We start from the raw sequence: 19,753 nt of genomic DNA on the forward strand, positions 1-19,753 counted from the left end.
TAAAATAATTTAATATTGTATTTTATTCGCCCAAACGCAACTTTATAGAATAAATTAAAATGATTGTATATATGAAATTCCCCCAAACATAAAAATATGTAGCATGTATATCATCAGTGTATAACAAATATTAAGTCTTCTAATTAGCCGGTTTATGAGAACAAATGATTCATTTGTTTACTTCTGGCATTTACATAATTGTATATAGACATACGTTTGTATTTCCATCATAAATAGAAAAATAAATTATGTATTCTCATAAATGAACACAAATTAGCTTCAAAAATTCACTACTCATAGCAGGCAAATAAACAGAGGAGGAAATGTTTACCTGGTAAGAGATTGAAATTTCTGGTTTAGTATATGAATATTAAATACCACATTTTCTAAAATTATCCTGTCTATGTGCTCCGTATATATCTAATTTCCAATAAATATAGCATACAGACAGAATAAACTTTTTTATTGAAAAAAAAAAAACGGGAAGAGTTAGAAAATCACTGTTTTTGAATGGTTGATAATTTTCAGATCAACTGATTTTCTATCTATTTTAAAAAATAGTAAAAAAAAATCTAAAAAATATGAAATTGAGCCTTCAAGTACATATTCATATAAGGATCATGCTGAATGATTCGGATTGACTGTTAAGATTTGAAAAACGAATATATTGATCCGTATTACGGACCAATCCATGTCATACATAGTATCATAGACTCGCTCTTTCATAAATCTAGGTATTTTTTTCTTTTTTCTTTTTCATATGCTGTCATATCTAAAACTATATTGTACTAGTGTTTTGCAAAAACCCCTACGGGCTCAACCCGGACCGGTCCGCCTGCGCCCGTGCCCGGACCGGACCATGCCCGTGCCACGGGTATGCACGGGTACACGGGTACACGGGCACGGGTATTAAACGGGCCGGACCCGGTTTTTTGGAAAAAAAAAAACCCATGAGAACCCGGACCCCCCATACCCTTGAACCCATACCCGTGAGCCCGTGCCCGTGAACCCGTGTACCCGTGCCCGTGCCCGTGCCCGTGCCCGCAATCGTATACCCGTGTACCCGTGCCCGTTTACCCATACCGGTTTTTTTTTTTTAAATTTCAAATCTTCTTCCCCCAAATTTCATTCTCCCCAAATTTCAATTTTAATATTGTGTCAATTATTAGTTGACTGATTAAAATATCAATTTCTACCAATTCCAAAATATACGAAAAAAATTATATGGAATAACTTAAAGACTTATAAATTGAAATTGAAATTGTGACATGTATAAATTTTAATTATTTGTGACATGTATAAATTGAAATTGAATTTATAGATGTAATAAGTATTTGTGAAAATATTTAGTTCAAAAACTATTGAGTTCAAAAAACAAATATAATTACTTATATTTCAAATGGAGAGTGAACAAATAAATTCGAATTTTTATATGTTATAAAAATAGATTATAACCTATTTTTAACAAATATAATTAATTATATTTGTTAAACAAATATAATTACCATGTCAAATGAATTTTAATAGGTATGAATTTGGATTTATAATTTATTGGTTTTCAAAGAAAAAAAAAAAAAAAAAAAACCAGACACGAACTGGACCGGACCGCCCAGCCCCCCTACCCGGACCTCCCTGCCCTCGAACCCGTGACGGGCACGGGTATTAAACGAGCAGGGCATGATTTTTGAAAAAAAAAAAACCTGTGCGCCCGTGCCCGTTGTACCCTTGTGCCCGTGATGCCCGTGCTCGTGTATACCCATGCTTGTGCCTGGGTTTTGCCCAGACCGCCCGGCCCGGACCTTTTGCAAACCACTATATTGTACTGAAGAGAACCTTTTATCTCTTATTATCTGAAATTATTTTTGAATTGCATCGTTCTCATGTAAAATTCATTGCAGGAACCAACAATCCAGAGATTTTAGCACAAATAATTTAAAATTCCGAAATAAGGAACCCAATCTGTTCCAACCATGCCTCATTTAAGCCCAATAATTTACATATTGAAGCCCGAAACATACTTCTTGGGCCAGAAGGCCCAGAAATCGTCACTTGCCGCCTTGAGGAACTATACTAGAAGCTTACATTTCATCCCGTGTAATGTAAATAGTCGTAGATTATTACTTCAGAACAAGGTCATCCCGACAACTCCACAAGCGTTTAATGCCAACCGTCCGATCATACATTTCAGTCCGTGAAACAGGATATCTCCAGTTTAGTTACAAAGAGAGAAAGTTCGCTCCGTCAACGAAGCAATTTATTTTTATCTATAGAAATAATATAGAAAACACTATTTACCTATTGGGTACGGTTCCTTTAAAAATTTCTAAAAGTAAAAGTTATTTACCTAAATAAAACGCTATTTACCTAAAATTAAACATAAGAAAATTAAATTAACTAAATTAAACAAAATCAACTGCACGAGATAATAATTAAACAAATTTTTAAAAAATCTGAATAGAAAAATCAGTTTTTTTGGTTTCTTAATTTTTAGTGATTTTTGTTTTTGTTTTTGAGAAAAGCCCATAGGCACGCACGGAAGCGTATCCTCTGCGGAGTTTTTCCGTGCGGACCTGTGCAGAGCTTTTAATCTGGTCCGTTCGTTTAAGATCGGACGGACCAAATTAAAAGTTCCGCAAATTTTGAGAATTTTTTTTTTCAATTCGGATAAAATCTGATATGATCCGTCCAATCCGAAACAAACGGACCAGATTAAAAGTTCTGCACGGAAAAACTCCGCAAAAAATACGCTTCCAAGCACGCACTACACCTTAATTCTCCCTCATGCAAAATCGAATTCATGTCCTCTCATGGGAGGACCAGCTGCCCCATACACCAGTGACAATTTTTAGTGATGTTGAAGAAATAAACCGGCATGTAAAATTGAAGCTAAAGTAATTGGATTCCCAATTCAATTTCTTATATTGGATAGGAAAAAAAAAAGAAAAAGAAGAGATGAACGAGGAGAGAGAGCAAGGGCAGCCATTTTTATTAATATCCTTGAAAAAAACTTAATTTTAAAAATAACCCTACATTGAATTTTTTATTAAAAATGCCTCAACTGCCAGGCCCACGGGCGGCCCAAAACACAAGCAGACCGCCTGTGGCTGGGGCGCTCCATATAGGGCTGGCAAAAAAATTCGAGGTTCGTGATTCGATTCGGGTTTGATTCGAGTTTAATTCGATTCGAAATGGGTTCGAATTGAAACGAACCAAACCAGGTTCGGTTCGGAATTAATTCAAACCAAACTCAAACCTAGCCTGGTTCGATCGAAATAGGTTCGTGATTTTTTTTTGGTTCGAATCTCATAAAATCACCAACCATCCATTTACCTAATGAAATTAAAATCCAAGATAGAGAGTCATAATTTAACTTAGCCGACACTCTCTCGCTCTCAAATCTAACCTAGTTCTCTCTCCACCTCTCCGTAACTCACTCTCCCTCTAGCTCTAAAATATAGCCGACGCTCTCGGCGACTAGCTGTCTCTTCGGCTGTCACACCTCTCTCCGGCCTAGATGACTGTCTCTCCTCTCTCTTCGGTCGTCTCTCATAGTTCATACCAGGAAAGTCGTCTCTGATGTATTTTTTCATGAATAATTTTTCAAGTTAAAAACACTCATTTCATAGTTCATATCGGTAAAAGGAAGTCATATGAATTTTGTCCCGCGAGAAAAAATTAATGTATAAACTATCGGTATAACTAGGGCTGCTAAAAATAATTTAGTTCGTGGTTCGATTCGGGTTCGATTCGAAAAATGTGTAGTTCGCAATTAATTCGATTCGAAATGGGTTCGGTTCGAAACAAATCAAACCAGGTTCGGTTCGAAATTAATTCAAACCAAACTCAAACCTAAGGTAAGTTCGATTCGGTTCGGTTCGTTGCCACCCCTAGCTCCATACCACTAGCGGACCGCCCGTGGTTGGGGCGCCCCACTGTCTTTTTTTTTTTTAGAGAGATCTTAGTATTTTGATTTGAATAATTTTGTGAAAAAAAGTTTTTTTTATTTAGAGTGTATGCCAAAAAATAAAATATTTGATATATTTACGAAGTGATGTCGTAAATTTTTATAACTTTGATTTATTTTATTTTTATTTTTTTGGTGAACTTTGATTTTATTTGTCAGTTGGATATCACAAGTCTAAATATAACACTAATTAAGAACTTGGCCTTTATTATGGTTTTTATAATATATATAATATATACATATACACATACACACATACACATACACATACACATACACACATACACATATACACACATACATATACATATACATATACATATACATATACATATACATACACATATACATATACTAGTATTTTGATTTAAATAATTTTGTGAAGAAAAAGTTTTCTTGTTTAGAGTGTATGCCAAAAAATAAAACATTTGGATATATTTATGAAGTGATGTCATAAATTCATATAATATACAATAATTTTTTTTTACGAAATTGATTTTCAGTGGTTCGTATAAAAGTTATACAGATTCAATTAATTTTATGTATAAATATTTTCTTATAATTTTGAACGAAAATTTTAATTGAGAATTTTTATTTTTTTATTATGTATGCACATATATGTTGATGAATGTCATTTGGAGATGCAATATGTTGGAGATCTTTAACCAAGAGACATAATGTCATGGAGATCACATGCATACTCTTTTTTTGATATGTGGGATCTAATATGCCATACTTTCTATGAAATTTCGGTTCAAACTAGATCATAACCAAGCATTTTGGCAATTTGGGCCAAAGCTTAATCATGTGGTTACTAAGTGGTAAGGATATAACTTTTGTACAAACATTGTATTGGATTCTGAGGAGTATATGTTATGTTTTATTACATGAGATTGCATGTACAAAAGACTTTGTATATATATATATGTTGCATGAATTGTAATCTTCTACCTTTTTTTGTTACTAACTAATATCTAATTATAATTGTAGTATGGACCAAAGCAAAAGTGTATGTGTATATGTGTATGTGTATGTGTATACTAATATTATTTGTTAGTTGGATATCACAAGTCTAAATATAACACTAATTAAGGACTTGGCATTTATTCAAAATAGTAGTTTAGAGCTACTAAAATAGTATGTGTATATATGTAGCTTTGTATATATATGTATATGTATATGTGTATATGTATATGTATATGTGTATGTGTATGTGTATATGTGTATGTATATGTATATGTATATGTATATGTGTATATGTGTATGTATATGTAGGGTCTGTCTAAATTGCTGCTGGCAGCATTTCGGCAGAGGTGCTGCCGGGGCTATATTTAGCCGTGTGATGTCCAAACAACAAATCCAAACCGTTAGATGTTTAATCTATATTATAATATACTTGGAGACAAAATTTTACATTTTTTTGAATTTTTTTACTATATATTAAGCTGGTTTGAAAACCGCTGATTTCAGTAAATTTCTGCAGCATTGAAATCAGCGGTTTTCAAACCAGCTTAATATATAGTAAAAAAATTCCAAAAAAATGTAAAATTTGGTCTCCAAGTAGATTATAATATAGATTAAACATCTAACGGTTTAGATTTGTCGTTTGAACATCAAAAAATAGAAAAAACAGTGGCAGCACCGCCGGCAGAAATGCTGCCGGCAGCAAATTAGCCACAGCCGTATATGTATATGTGTATGTGTATGTGTATATATTATACATATATTATAAAAACCATAATAAAGGCCAAGTCCTTAATTAGTGTTATATTTAGACTTGTGATATCCAATTGACAAATAAAATCAAAGTTCACCAAAAAAAAAAAAAAATCAAAGTTATAAAAATTTACGACATCACTTCGTAAATATATCAAATATTTTATTTTTTGGCATACACTCTAAATAAGAAAACTTTTTTTTCACAAAATTATTTAAATCAAAATACTAAGATCTCTAAAAAAAAAAAAAAAAAGATAGTGGGGCGCCCCAGCCACGGGCGGTCCGCTTGTGTTTTGGACCTGGCGATTGGGGCATTTTTAATAAAAAAATCAATGTAGGGTTATTTTTTAAGGATATTAATAAAAATGGCCGGCAAGGAGACGACTATTATTTCTATTAAAAAAATTACAAATTTGAGACAAATGCATAGAATCCGGACTCAATCAATTAGAAATCATAAGCTAACATTTCAGCCAAGTAAATGGTCGTAGATTACTTTAGTGACGATCCAGAGTTCAAAATAGCGGCGGCGGCAAAATAGAAGGATATCTCCAGTCTTTTTAAAAAAGGAGAGGAGATGAACGTACCTTTAAGTAGGGCCGCAGAAAGAGTGAAAGTTCCTTTGCTTTACTCCGTCAACGCTTTCCCCTGAAGTAACTCTAATTTTATTTTTAGATCCAAACTGTCCAATTATAATTCAGGCTAATCCGATCCAAGGTGAAGTTCCCGGTCCACCTCTAATATTGGTGGCTGATCAGATCAAACGGTCAAGATCCAAAAGCAAAATTTGTATTACTTTAGGGGTCTGAATTCTACAAAAGAAAGAGAACGAAAGTGCCGGTGCTTTACTCCATCAGCGAACTCATCCTCTGAAGTAACTTAAATTTTAATTTTAGATCCGAACCGTCAAATCAGAATTCGAGCCAATCCGTCCCCAGGTAGAAGAATGCAGTATTTCCTTCAATATTCGTGTCTGGGAAGATCGAACGGTCTTGATCCAAAATTAAAATTTGAGTTACTTTAGGGTCATGTGAATTCGAGAGACTACTTCCATTTGCCTTCGTCTCTTTCGCGAGAAGACATCAAGAGACCTGAATTTATTAAATTCATTCAACATTGAAATTCGCGTCTAGTGGACAAAGCTCTGAGAGAGAGAGAGAGAGAAAGCAAAGAGGTCACTTTTGGCGCATTCATCGCATCTCATTCCGTGCCGTCTTGATTCAATCCCCCTCTCCCTTCCCTCGATTCTTTGATCTCTCTTTAAATTCTTGCTCTCTCTCTCTCTCTCTCTTCTCTAATCACTGACTTTCATCCAGATCGCCAGAGTCTACGCTGATTCGAGGTGATTATTCTGTTTTTGGTAACATCGCACCTTTTATTTGCGATTATAGCTCCGTTAGGATGCAAAAGCACGATCTTGTTTATTAATTATCTGAATATGCGCGTGAAAGGTTCTTTTTGCTGTTTTGGGTTGAGTCAATGTGCAAATTTACTTTAATTTTGTTCTTATTTCAACATTTTTGCCAGAATGTCAGCATTTCTATGTTGTTTTTCTTACTGATTTCAACAGGTCCAGAGATCGCATCCAGAGAAGATCACATACTTTTTCATGGTGAGTACAATATACTGTTACCATGTTCAATTGACAGTAAATACTGGTACCAAGTTCCAGGCAGTACATAGTACCATATAAGAATTGCTTCTTTATTGGCTATTGTTTTCTTAATTTTTTTTTTAGGGGCAGGAAATACCAGAAAGTTTCTCTTCTTCTTTAGTTGAAGAATTGTCAGTGTGTGGTGGCGATGCCGATTTCAAGGGACATAAAACTGTCACTGAAATATCTGGCAAGCTGGTGAGTTTTTAACTTCATATGAAAAAAAAATAAAGAGGTTTCTAACAAAAAATAAAAAAAGGAAACTAATGGTTTAATTTCTACAGTATGTGATTGGTGCATCAAGTGAAGATGTTGACTCACCACTCAATGTCAGAATTTTCAATAAATCTACCGGAATATGGTGAGCATATATAATATTATTATTAATATATTATCTTTGAAGGGCATATATCAAGCATTTAAAATATTTTGTTGTATATATAGGTCTGTACCGACTATATTGGGTAAAAAACCAAAAGCGTCAAAGTTTCACAGGGCTGTGCTGGTAACTGATAACCGCATTTTGATTCTTACGGGAGACTCATCTGCAAATAAATTTGCACATTTTCTAGAGGTATTTTCTTCTTTATATGGGATAAATTTTGGTACAATAGGACCTGTAGCGGTCAAATTTGTCATGCTTCATGCTTTCTTTTTGAAGATTTTTATTTTCATTCTTTGGTACAAGTGTGAACCTAGATTTGTCAACTCTTATGTGCTATCAATTGTACCTAATTTCAGTCCAAAATAACACCTTTAAATGGATAGGGACCTGTCTGGAAAACTAACATGAAAGTTCTATTATTTGTACCAGCCACAATTGATTTTGACCTATATGCTGTACAACCTTACATTATTTTCACCTTTATTTTTCCATTAAAATCATGTTTTTTTTTTTTGGGTATTTTGGTCTTGTGCTAGTGCTAATTAAAAAAAAAAAAAAAGAAGAAGAAGAGAGATTTTGTTATTGACCAATTTTGGTTCTTTGCTTTGAACTGTTCGTTGCTGAATAGGAAAGCCAATATAGTTAATAATGTTGAGTTTGGTTTTTTACGGCTTATACTTCAACTGATTTGATAAAAAAATATATGCATTTAGACAAATATGCATATTACAGGAAAACACTGGTTTTTTGGTATTTGCAAAAATATGCACTTATAATCAGATAGCCAATGATGTAAAACTTTCTGTTGCTCAAAACAAATAATTAATACTTTGACAAATATTGGTTTAATTTGGATTTTTTTTTTTACTTATTTCCAACATAATATATTCTTTCTGTGGCACTGAAGAAAAATATAATTTTACATAGTCTAACATATGTATCTTACTTTGTATTGATTTTGAAAATTCAACTATTGTGTAGGTTGACACAAATTTTGTTAGAGAGAGAAAAGAGTTGCTCGGAGGGGAGGTAGTAGCATGGTCAAAAGGGTCAATCGGTGAAGGCCCAATACCAATTGTCATAAGTGGGCCCTCTGGTGTCGGTAAGGGAACCTTAATTAACAAACTAATGAAAGATTTTCCTTCAACCTTTGGTTTCTCTGTTAGTCACACGACTCGGGCCCCACGAGAGAAGGAAGTGAAGGGGGTCCACTATCACTTTACTACGAGAGAAGTGATGGAGACCGATATTAGAGAAGGGAAATTTCTCGAATCTGCTCTGGTGCATGGGAATTTGTATGGAACTAGTGTAGAGGCAGTTGAGGCAGTTACTGATATTGGCAAGGTAAATTTATTTCTGTTTTATAGTCCGAACAGTCGATCTAAACCATTCAACATGATATCCATATGAAAATGTACTTGTAATCAAATTTTACACTTTTTTGAAACTTTTTACTATTTTTTTAGATAGGTGGTAATTCACAAGTGCATTTTTATATGGAGATCGTGTTAAACAGTTCATAGTACCGTAGCCTCACTCTTTTGCCAAACTCATGTTTATAACTAATGTTATTATTCTCTCTATATTTCAGAGATGTATTCTTGATATAGATGTACAAGGTGCAAGGGCGGTTAGGGCTCGTACAATTGAAGCGATTTTTATATTTATTCGCCCCCCTTCATTCGAGGAACTTGAGAAACGCCTTCGTGACAGGTGCTCATTCATTCATTTTTATATATATATATTTTTTTTTTCTGAGTCTATAGTTTATTCTAATCTGACTATTTTTGTTTTTTGTGGTTTTAAAAAAAGAGGAACTGAAACTGAAGAGCAGGTCCAAAAGAGATTAAGAAATGCTAAGAAAGAAATCGAAGAAGGAAAAGAGGGTCTTTTTGATCATGTCTTAGTCAACGATGATCTGGAATCGTGCTACACTAATCTTAAGGTATCATTATAAATAATTTCATCATTTCTGTGATTTCAGATATTTCTGAATTTTGCAATTTTGTATTTTTATTTTAAATGTTTCTGGTGTAATTTCATAGAAATTGCTGGGACTTGATGATAACATTCAGACCAGAGCAGGTGAGCATATTATTTTTTTTCCCTCTACAAAATCTGAACCGTTCAGCACAAATCTTAAAGAAACCCATTGTGCATCTAAAGATGCTGACAAGATTTTTCGCTGATTTTACAGCTTCGGTAGATTTCAAGACTCCTTCAAGTTTCACTATATCTAGAGATGCTGACAAAATCTTCATTGAATCTCAATACAACACTGAAACAAGAGATGGAATTCCAAAAAGGTCCCTTAAATTACTTTATTTACTTGTACTGCAAACTGTTTTACCATAGTAAATTATACTGACAAACTGTACTGATACTTGCTTTTAACAGGATTGTGCTTGATGTTTCTTCACTCAAAGGAGGGGCACCAGGTCGGACCCGAGGCCTTGCTGTCTCGGCCGAGTATTAATTGATTTAATCTGATTCATTATTTTTGTTTTACCTAAATTTATGATCTAATAGATGCTTGAGACCTGAATGGTCTAAGTTGAAAGTTTTGTTGGAATGTTTCACTGACAAAGAACAAAATATGTATGCTCTTTAACAGTGGAATTATTATCTGCACCTTTTTTATTTTATTTATGATATTCTATAAAACCTTTGGGTTATAAAGAATTTTTCATGTTATAATATTCCGAGTTCGAATTTACTACCATATTCGATGGCTGTGCTTTTCAAAACTATGTTCAAAATCGAATTTAATAACATATTCCAACTAAAGAAAGAACAAAATTCTTTTCCACTTAATTTGTAGTTGTATCTAACCTGTAACCTAAGCATTGTTAAAAGAACTTAATAAAAAAGAACATAAAATTCTCACGATTTATTCACCAAAAACACAAATTCCCGTTTTGAAGTGATAAAGTACAAGCAAAAAATATTATTTGTAGAAATAATGTAAAACAATATTCCTAGAATTGGTAGCCGGGTTTTTAAAGGCATAGACTCATCAGACTTAATGGATTCAATCATTCAATCTTTGAAGCCGAAAAACATTATCTAATGGATTCAATCTTCTGGACACAACAATACAACATACTATACCGATGCAATCTTTCAAGTTAAAAAAGAAACCTCAATTTCCAATAAATTCGGTTCTACTGAAACCGGAAAATGGAGAGAGATTGGATCCGAATACATTTTTAATACGTTTCTATTGAATCCTAAAATAAAAATAAGTTTGGAGCCCATTAAAAATGCCGATTTTTTTATTAATATTCTCAATATTTTTTTTTTAAAAATGCCCCAAAGTCAGGTAGTTTGCTAGAAAAATGCCCCACACATTATATAGACATGTTTTCTCTCTCCTCTCACTCACAATTCGCTCAAATCCAACATAAAAGAGAGAAAAGAGGAGAGGAGAGAAGAGACGATTTTGGAGTTGCAGCTTGGATCACCAATTTATCCAATTTATAACGAAGTGCATGATGTCTGATAAAGGTATTGAATCTAGAAATTTTTTCTACTTCAAATATTCCACCCACTCATTCTAATACACTATATTTTTTATACTAATTTTCTACAAATAAAAAATTCTGAACTACAATCTGGTGGGGACTGGTACAGTGGTTCCTGGTTCCATACCATTACCTATAATTTATAAACAATAACTTAGTGGTCAAACTATGTCATAACTTTCCCAATTAAAAATGCCTACTAAAGAAATCAAATGTCGTGTCAGAATGTCATAATTTTTTTTTATTCCAACAGAAACAGGTAACTTTAACATATTTACATCTCACAAGAAAACAAAGACATCTAAAATTTAACCAAAGTTCCATGCAAAAGCAGAGATATTTATTTATTCAACACAGAAAGAGTTCATATAAGGCTCTCAAACTGGGGCATGTTACTGTCAGTGGGGCCCACTTCACTTGGATTTGTAAAGTTCTCAAAATCAATGAAAGGATCAACATTTGCACCACCTGAGGTATTACTTTCTTCTTCTTTGAGACCACTCATTTCACCCCACAAGACTTCCATCGGGTCCTGCATTTTTGCCTCATTAAATGTATCAAAATCCGTATTAATCTTAGTCTTTAGAAAACTTTCGTCAAAGCTCGAATCAGTGCTGCTACTGCTATCATTGCCCCACCCGTTAAGAATTTCACCGTAATTTGGGAGACTCGGCTCAAAATCACTGCTGCTTAGTGGACTGTTACACGTAAACCGAGGCGAGCCAGGTGCATAACCTGTTTCCACTTCCTCCTCTTCATCAGATACCTCTCCTATTACACTTCTAGAGAACAAACTGGGTCCCACCTCGCTGTTTTCCTCTGTGGGTCCCACTTCACAGGTTCTTTCTTCTTCTTCTCCTACCTCATCATCATTTCGATCAGTGTGAGTTACAGTTACAGTTGCAAAACCCGCTTCCACTTCCTCCTCTTCATCAGAAACCTCTCCTATAATGCTTTTAGAGAACAAACTGGGTCCCACCTCACTGTTTTCCTCTGTGGGTCCCACTTCACAGTTGATATCTCTTATATCAACTGGTTGATAATTCTCATCATCCAAATTAGTTACAGTTACAGCTTTAAAAGATGATAACGGGTCGGGTGCATAACCCACTTCCCCTTCCTCTTCATCAGACACCTCTCCTATACCACTTCTGGTAAATAAACCGGGTTTAGTCTGTGAATGGATGTCAGAATCCTCTCTACTGTCCTCTGTGGGTCCCACTGCACAGGTGATATCTTTTGCATTGTAATTTTGATCAGTGTGAGTTCCAGCTTTGAAAGATGATAACAGGTCAGGTGCATAACCCGCTTCCATTTCCTCCTCATCAGACACCTCTCCTATAACACTTGCGGAGAATAAACCGGGTTTAGTCTGTGAATGGATGTCAGAATCCTCTCTACTGTCCTCTGTGGGTCCCACTGCACAGGTGGTATCTTTTGCATTGTAATTTTGATCAGTGTGAGTTACAGCTTCAAAGGAGGATAACAGGTCAGAATCCACCTCATCAATCGATACAAGTGGGACCCCTTTGGCCAAATCTGGATCGTTCATTTTGTCACTTGTAACAGTACTTATATTTGGACTTGCCTCAGTGGCAAATGCTGCCAAAGCAGAAGCAAGTGCACCATCAATAGAAATTGGTTTTCTTTTACTAGGCACACGGGTGTCAACTTCCATTTCATCATGTCTGACATCATCATTGCCATCATGAACATCATCATCGCTTTCATCTTCACTTATACAGTCAGGTGCTTTAAAAGTGGTGCCAGTACATGTCTTTGTCTCAACCTGACAACCCGCCACATCATCAGCTGTAGAGTCGTCATCTGGTGACACCGGGTCCTGAGATTTCTCAATCTCTTCTGTAGGTGGGACCCGCATCGATTGAAGATCTTTTGTTAATAGGTCAAACTGATTCTCTAACCGCTCCAGCCTCGACTCAATGCAAATAATTGGACCCACCATTTTCTCTTCGAACTTTGTAAAGTATGTTTCTATCTTCTCTACTTTGGATACCAGTTGTTCGAGAATCTTCTCGATACGGTTCGTCGACTCATTAGATGCAGGGCCCACTTTCACAGGGACTGTATTAACTGCAGCCTCTTGATTGACTTGTCTTATATCAGCTTTACTACTGTTTCCAGCATGGTTTTGATACGGACTGGTATTGTTCTGGGACTGTACCAGTGAAGGTAAAGTAGTATCAGTTGCAACAGGGTCCTTCTCTACTGCTGCTCTGCTGGGTTCTTGAGTTATAGAGGTATCTAATTTTGCATTTTGGTCCCTGACATCATCTGTATTTTGAAGTCTATCAGGAGAAAAGTACCGTTCATTTATTCTGCTGCTGAGGCCTGACTTCGACATTTGCAAGAGATTTGGTACCAGCATGGCGAATAGAGAACTTGCATTGTTGTTTCCTGTTGTGCTGGTTGATGAATCCTGAGTGGTACTGGTACTAGATTCATCAATGGGGTCAGAATATATGTATATTTCTTCGACATGAACAGAGGATTTCGTATGAAGAGAGAGAAATCTAAGGGTCAGGGATGAACAAGGCTCAGCATCTGAAATCTCAGCTGTTGCTTCATAATGCATCTGAAATAGCAAAAATAATATAAGAGATGGTACTATCATAACGATCTTATTCAATATAAATAAGAAGATTTTCATAAATTTAAACTAAAATACTAAACTGAATTATATAAACCCTGGAAAACAAGAATTTGCCATCCTGTTGAAGTGAATATGAAAAAAAAGACCAGCCATTGTTCATGACTAGTAAGGGAAGCATGTTACTTCTTAGTAGGGGTGTCCAAATGGTCGGTTTGGTTAAAACCGAATTAAAATATTCAAAACCAAAATTTTATTCGGTTTTCAAAAATCTAAATGAACCAACCAAATTAAATTTGTCAACTGGACCAGAAAACCAAAGTACATTTCGGTTTGTTTGGTTGAACCTAAGAAAGAGATTAAACCGAACCAAATATAAAACACTGAAGTTATTCAACAATTCAACCAAAACGAACCATTTAAACCCAAAAACCAAACCATTTAATCCAAAATTTGTTGGTTTAGTTGAAAACCAAATAAACCGTAGCCAATGAACACTTAGTATTCATAGTTAGATTTCTCAATGTAACAAAAATTGACCTGAGGAGTCTTGACATCAACCCAGCTCTCTTCTTCACTGGAATGAACACTGCTACTCTGGCTAGAACCATGTAAATTCTCATCTGACGAAGCGGGCCCACATTTGACAGTGCAAAGGTACTCCTTTGTAGAATTTCTATCTGCATCCTTTGTATAATATATCTCAAAAATCCTGGCACTGGTTCGAGCATAAACTCTGTGAATTTCATACTTTCCCTTGAAGAACACTGCACAAACCAAAATTGATTGATTGATTGATTGAATTCAAAATTAGTAATAAAAGAAGGATTTGTAAGTGATGAAGTTGCTGTTGCTTTACCAGTGACTTCGCACGGCGGGGGATCACTGGAGGCGGATGGTCGGAGGAGAAGAGTCCCATCAGAAGTCAAATCGGGAGCGTCTTCGTCAGAGGTGTCGAAAGATATGGAAGCATCTAGAGACGACGATCCCTTCGCCACTGTCCAGTTCGTCTCGCAACTCCATCCCTTCACCGACGATCCTTCTTCTCCTTCTCTTTCCATCTCTCTCTCTCTCTCTCTCTCTCTCTCTCTCTCTCTCTCTAGTCGCAGTGCGTCAGAGATCTCTCTCTCCTTTGATAGTTTCTCCGATGGAGATAATTCTCATTACAAAGGAATTTATATAATCTAAAGTAACACAATTTTTGAATTTAGATCTGGACCGTCTGATCGGAATCTGACGGTTAGGTTTTCTTTAATATTGCGTGGCAAATCAGATCTGACGGTCTGAATCTAAATTCAATATTTGAGATACTTTAGGTATATCAATTTAAGGTAATAAATATAGAAAGACTCGTCCCATCTCCTATCAAACAAAAGATAGTTTCCCCGATGGATTCATAATTCTGGTTAATATATTAACAGAGTAGTTTTGATAACATGCAGCTCACGGACCCTAGGTAATGCAGTTTTGATTTTATAGTTTGTGCACTGCGTAAAGCTAGTACTGCTCTGTTAAAAAATTTACCTTGAAATTCTATATAATAAACGGAATATTTCTTTTTAGATCCGTACCGTCCAATCATTAAAGGAGTACTGGACGTCGGAACAGATGGCCCGATTCTGATCGGACGGTCCCGAACTAAAGAGATATATTATGTTACCTCAGAGGATTTGAAAGAATTATTCAAAGCCTAATCTTATCTGTATTGTTTCAGTTGTCGTTTCTTTCGGTCTCTTTGGGTAAATATTTTAACAGAGTAGTTTTAGCTTCATGCAGCGCTCAAACCATATACAGCGTTGGTTTGATTCTATAGTCTGTGCACTGCATCAAACCAAAACTATTCTGTTAAAATCATAACCCGTCTATTGTCATTCTTCAACTGCGCCTATTCAGATAATGGATTTGACTCTACAAAATCCGACCCAGCACAGAGAAAGTCCAATTAACTTCTTTTAATGGGCTGAATCTTCAATTTGGGCCCAATTATATGTCTATATAAAATTAGATTAATTTTATTCATAATTATTATTGTAAAAATTGAAACTATATTTTAAAATAATAAATTGATACCCTCTCAATTTAAATTACTTGAAAAGAGATTAATTAACATTCTCATAATATTAAACATCCTACGTACAGAGATTAATTTGTACGTAGAGCTAGTCCACGTACCCACACCGACAATACCAAAGGAATAAGTGAGGCGAGCATCAGTTGTTCGCTTCTTCCAATCAATCATCTTGTGCTTACCAACTTCACAATCAATCTACTAAATTACTAAATTAACTAAAAGAAGCCTACGGTGGCCCACTTTACATACAACTCAACATATATAGCTCTTTGGGCTCACCTGTCAGCAGTATCACTTCCATTAATTTCTGCCTCTTATTGACAATTCGTTACAGATCTAGAAAATAAATCTCAAGGCCCATTAATTATTCTTTGGAATTAGGAACTAATCCAAATTAGGATCGATCTTAGGCCCACTACTTACAAACTGATCATGGGTCAACTTTTTCCTTTCGACCTTTACAAATATCTATCTATCTGTACTAGCTAGGTCGAAAGTTTGAAACTCCAAATACAATGAGTTGAAGGAGTTGGAAACCATATATTTATGAAAAGTATATGAAGAGACAGGAGATAGTACTGTTAATGAACTGTTTCTCTCTTTCTATCTCTTGCACTATACAATTGCTTTTGTTTTTTTTTACTTTTATTTTAATGGTTAAGGATATATCTAGAGAAAGATATGAGTCAGTGCAAGGAAGAGGAAGATAGCAAGGTATATGAAGAAGGAAAGGGAGCATGTTCAGAATTAAGGAAATATGCATCTTAAACAAAAATTAAAAAAGCTCGAGGATAAAATTGAAAAAGTATGCCTTTTTGTTTCTATTCGAACCTTCTGAAATTTTAAATAAAAGAGGTGAGGACTACAAGCAATATTGAAGCAATAATTGCTGGTTGGCCACCTGGCATTTTGGCATATTTGCCACCAAGACTGAACATTTTTACTTATCCAAATAACACTATTTTTACACTAATATGAAAATTACTATTTTTTTCTCTCTTCTCATCTGTGTACTAATCACAAATTTTGCTTTTGTAGTTATTCTAGCTCATATCCAAACATACCCTCATTAGCTAGTTCTCAATCAACAGTACAGTTACAGTCCAACAATTTATATATCCTTACAAGCTCAATAGCATAATGAATGTACATATATAGAATAAAAGTTCGTGCACACAAAAAATATATGAAACGTAAAAGAAACAATAATAAATTATTATAATGACATCTAACTTAATTAGTTGATAACCGTGACAGCCAATAGCAAAACTAATCAAATTTAAACACTATAATTGCAGATTTTTTCACCATTTAGATAAGCTAAGTACAACCTCGATCGATCAAATTTAATTTATAGTTAATTTGGTCATCTATTTTTAACAAATTGAACCATTTAACACAAGCCATTTGATATAGATGACCCAATATATATATTACCTGACCTATCTAAATAGAATATCACCATTTTGACCAGGTTTGATGATTATATAATTAGTGTGGCCCTGTTGTCACAATTGTGAAAGTAAGTTAGATGTCTACGTAATTTATCCCAAAGAGGGATTACTCACAAAATTATGAAATTCATTAAGAAACCACGCCACACAAGCAAGTGATTATAAATTTAAGAAGAATTACATAAACCACTTAATATATTAATTCCTGTGTAGTGATAACCAAAGGGCAGCTAGCCTGTTAAATGTAAAAAATGAAGTTAATTAGGTTCGGTAATTAATAAAATACAACATTAATTCTAAAGAAAATTGAATAAACAATTAATAGAGCACCTTCCCTTTCATAACCCTATTATTTTTTGTGACATTTTTGCAATGGTTAGTTGGGTGGTAGGGAGGTGACGGTACAATTTGCTTTAGAGAATTTCTAGTAGTGTAGGGTTATTCATGTAATATGTGCATATATTGGTTTCAAAGTCAATGGAACCGCCTGTAATTGATACCACCTCTTTCAGAAAAGTATCATAACAATAACAAATCAATAAATAAGAAAGATAATAAATCAAAGTCTGTGTAGAAGGTCGCAGGTTCGAAAACCTAGAAGGGACAATCCTTTAAAGATATTAAATATTTTAGTGGCTTGATCTCTAACCTAAAAACTAGTTGCAAATTAACAGTCTTCATCTCTAAATGTTCAGGTTTGTAAACATATATGTAATAAGAATAAAATGTATATATTAACCAGGGTAAAAAATCCATACATAAAAACAGAGAAATGAACAGATGCATGGAATTAAGAAAATTTCTTAAAGCCCTAATTGAAGAATATATACCTTGTAAATATTTATATAGCAGCTTTTAATATGTAACAAACTTGACCACCTTGATAATTCTCATGCGATCCTCACCTACTTGATTGTCTTCCCTTTCCCTTTGAACACCCTCCACCAAAGTTGTGTCTGGATTATACCATACAAAATCTTCAAGTTTAGATAGGTACTCAATTCCTTGAGGAAGCTCCTTTACTCCCTTTATGAGGTCAATATGTAGCTTTTCCAGGTTTGGCATTGCCCCCTGATTGATTTCAATGAGCTGAACTAGGGGAGCTCCAACTAGCACAAATTGTTGAAGCATAAGAAAGGACATCTCACGAAAGCGCAACTCATTCCCTTGATAGCCAGCGAGATGAAGGGATGTCAAGCTACGTATTTCTTGAAGACAGAAGAAAGAATTTTCATCCAACCAACTATACAGTAACACCAATTTTCTAATGCAATTATGATCTTGTAATGACCTGAAAAACTGTGGTACTGAAGTATTTTCTAGCTTCCCGGATAACACTATAACTGATGCGCATGTATTGAGAACTTGCAATTGCAGTACTTCCCCATCATTTGCTATAAGAAAAAGCCACTCAAGAAGAGTGAATTTACTTATGGCAGTAAATAAATCCTCACAGTGTTTGCTTCTTATTTCCGTGACATCTAACGTTTTTAACTTTGTTAAAGTTTCCAAATTTCTTACCATTTCATCAGTTGCTTTAATAACTGTCATAACGCGTAAATTGTTTAGCTTCCATATCTTCTTTGGTGGCATTATTCCATTATAAATATAATTTCCATCTTCAGCACCAGGTTTACCATGAGCCACCATCAGTACTCTCAACCTTTGTAACTTTGTTAACTCATTTGGAATTTCTGTAATTCTAGTTTCCAGAGCATACAAGTACTGTAAGTTTTGCAGTCTTCCAATTGATTTTGGGATCTCTTTTATTCCAGTTTTATTCAACCCCAAATAATGCAAGTTGAATAAGTTAAATACCTCTTCTGGTATTCTTTCCATAGAGGTGTTGTATAAATCCAAGACACGTAACAATTTGGAAGATCTTAGCATTATGCATAGTGAGTCGAGACTGATTTCACTGTTGAAGGTAAATATTGATCGAAGAGAGTATTCATTGTTGCTTGCATTTTCAATATAACAAATTTTGATCCATAATATTTCATATATATATTTTGAATCATTCTAGTTTGACCACTTTTGTGACAACAAACTATAAAGCATATAACATAAGATCATGCATATACATAATAATATTATTGGCTACACAATATTTAATTTATTCGCCTAGCAAGATTCAACGCTTAATAGTCTTTATTTCTTAATTATCTTCTAAGTTTCTAGACATTTAATTTCTTGGACTTATTCTAAATAAAAGTTAATAACAACACTAAGCTAATAAATTGACATAAATTTACTTAAATTTATTTCAAGATAAACATAATATAAATTTACTTAAATTGATAACCGTAATATAAATTTATATCAAAGTAACATATTTGCTTTTGTGCTATTAATTAGGTGAATCAAATCA

At 34.4% G+C, this 19,753-nt stretch overlaps 3 protein-coding genes across 8 annotated transcripts; 1 reads left to right on the forward strand and 2 right to left on the reverse strand.

Annotated features, from left to right (window-relative positions):
• Nucleotides 1–6,739: 6,739 nt before the first annotated feature.
• Nucleotides 6,740–10,416, forward strand: LOC144545273 (guanylate kinase 1-like). 2 transcript variants are annotated; one of them, XM_078293861.1, is made up of 11 exons: nt 6,740–7,025; nt 7,254–7,295; nt 7,422–7,535; nt 7,622–7,698; nt 7,782–7,911; nt 8,704–9,066; nt 9,314–9,435; nt 9,535–9,667; nt 9,768–9,807; nt 9,920–10,028; nt 10,120–10,416. In XM_078293861.1, the coding sequence occupies exons 2-11, from the start codon at nt 7,293–7,295 to the stop codon at nt 10,196–10,198; spliced, it is 1,170 nt and encodes a 389-aa protein (XP_078149987.1). In that variant the 5' UTR covers nt 6,740–7,025; nt 7,254–7,292; the 3' UTR covers nt 10,199–10,416. The 2 variants fall into 2 exon arrangements, 1 of the variants encoding a protein (XP_078149987.1); XR_013508456.1 differs by lacking the exon at nt 9,768–9,807 and having other exon boundaries at nt 6,743–7,025.
• A 1,048-nt stretch (nt 10,417–11,464) lies between these two features.
• LOC144545274 (40S ribosomal protein S27) lies at nt 11,465–14,986 on the reverse strand. 5 transcript variants are annotated; one of them, XM_078293867.1, is made up of 4 exons: nt 14,717–14,986; nt 14,398–14,624; nt 12,382–13,842; nt 11,465–12,012 (listed from the first exon to the last, which is right to left on the reverse strand). In XM_078293867.1, exons 1-4 carry the CDS (start codon nt 14,916–14,918, stop codon nt 11,611–11,613), a joined length of 2,292 nt encoding a protein of 763 aa, XP_078149993.1. In that variant the 5' UTR covers nt 14,919–14,986; the 3' UTR covers nt 11,465–11,610. The 5 variants fall into 5 exon arrangements, with proteins under 5 accessions (XP_078149993.1, XP_078149990.1, XP_078149992.1 ...); XM_078293864.1 differs by having other exon boundaries at nt 11,465–12,186; XM_078293866.1 differs by having other exon boundaries at nt 11,465–12,051; nt 12,253–13,842.
• A 3,251-nt stretch (nt 14,987–18,237) lies between these two features.
• On the reverse strand, nt 18,238–19,221 carry LOC144545030 (disease resistance protein RPM1-like). The gene has a single exon (XM_078293583.1). It carries the CDS (start codon nt 19,219–19,221, stop codon nt 18,238–18,240), a length of 984 nt encoding a protein of 327 aa, XP_078149709.1.
• Between the last annotated feature and the right edge of the window lie 532 nt (nt 19,222–19,753).

This window comes from Carex rostrata, chromosome 27, assembly GCF_964058835.1.
Source record: "Carex rostrata chromosome 27, lpCarRost1.2, whole genome shotgun sequence".
NCBI lineage: Eukaryota > Viridiplantae > Streptophyta > Magnoliopsida > Poales > Cyperaceae > Carex > Carex rostrata.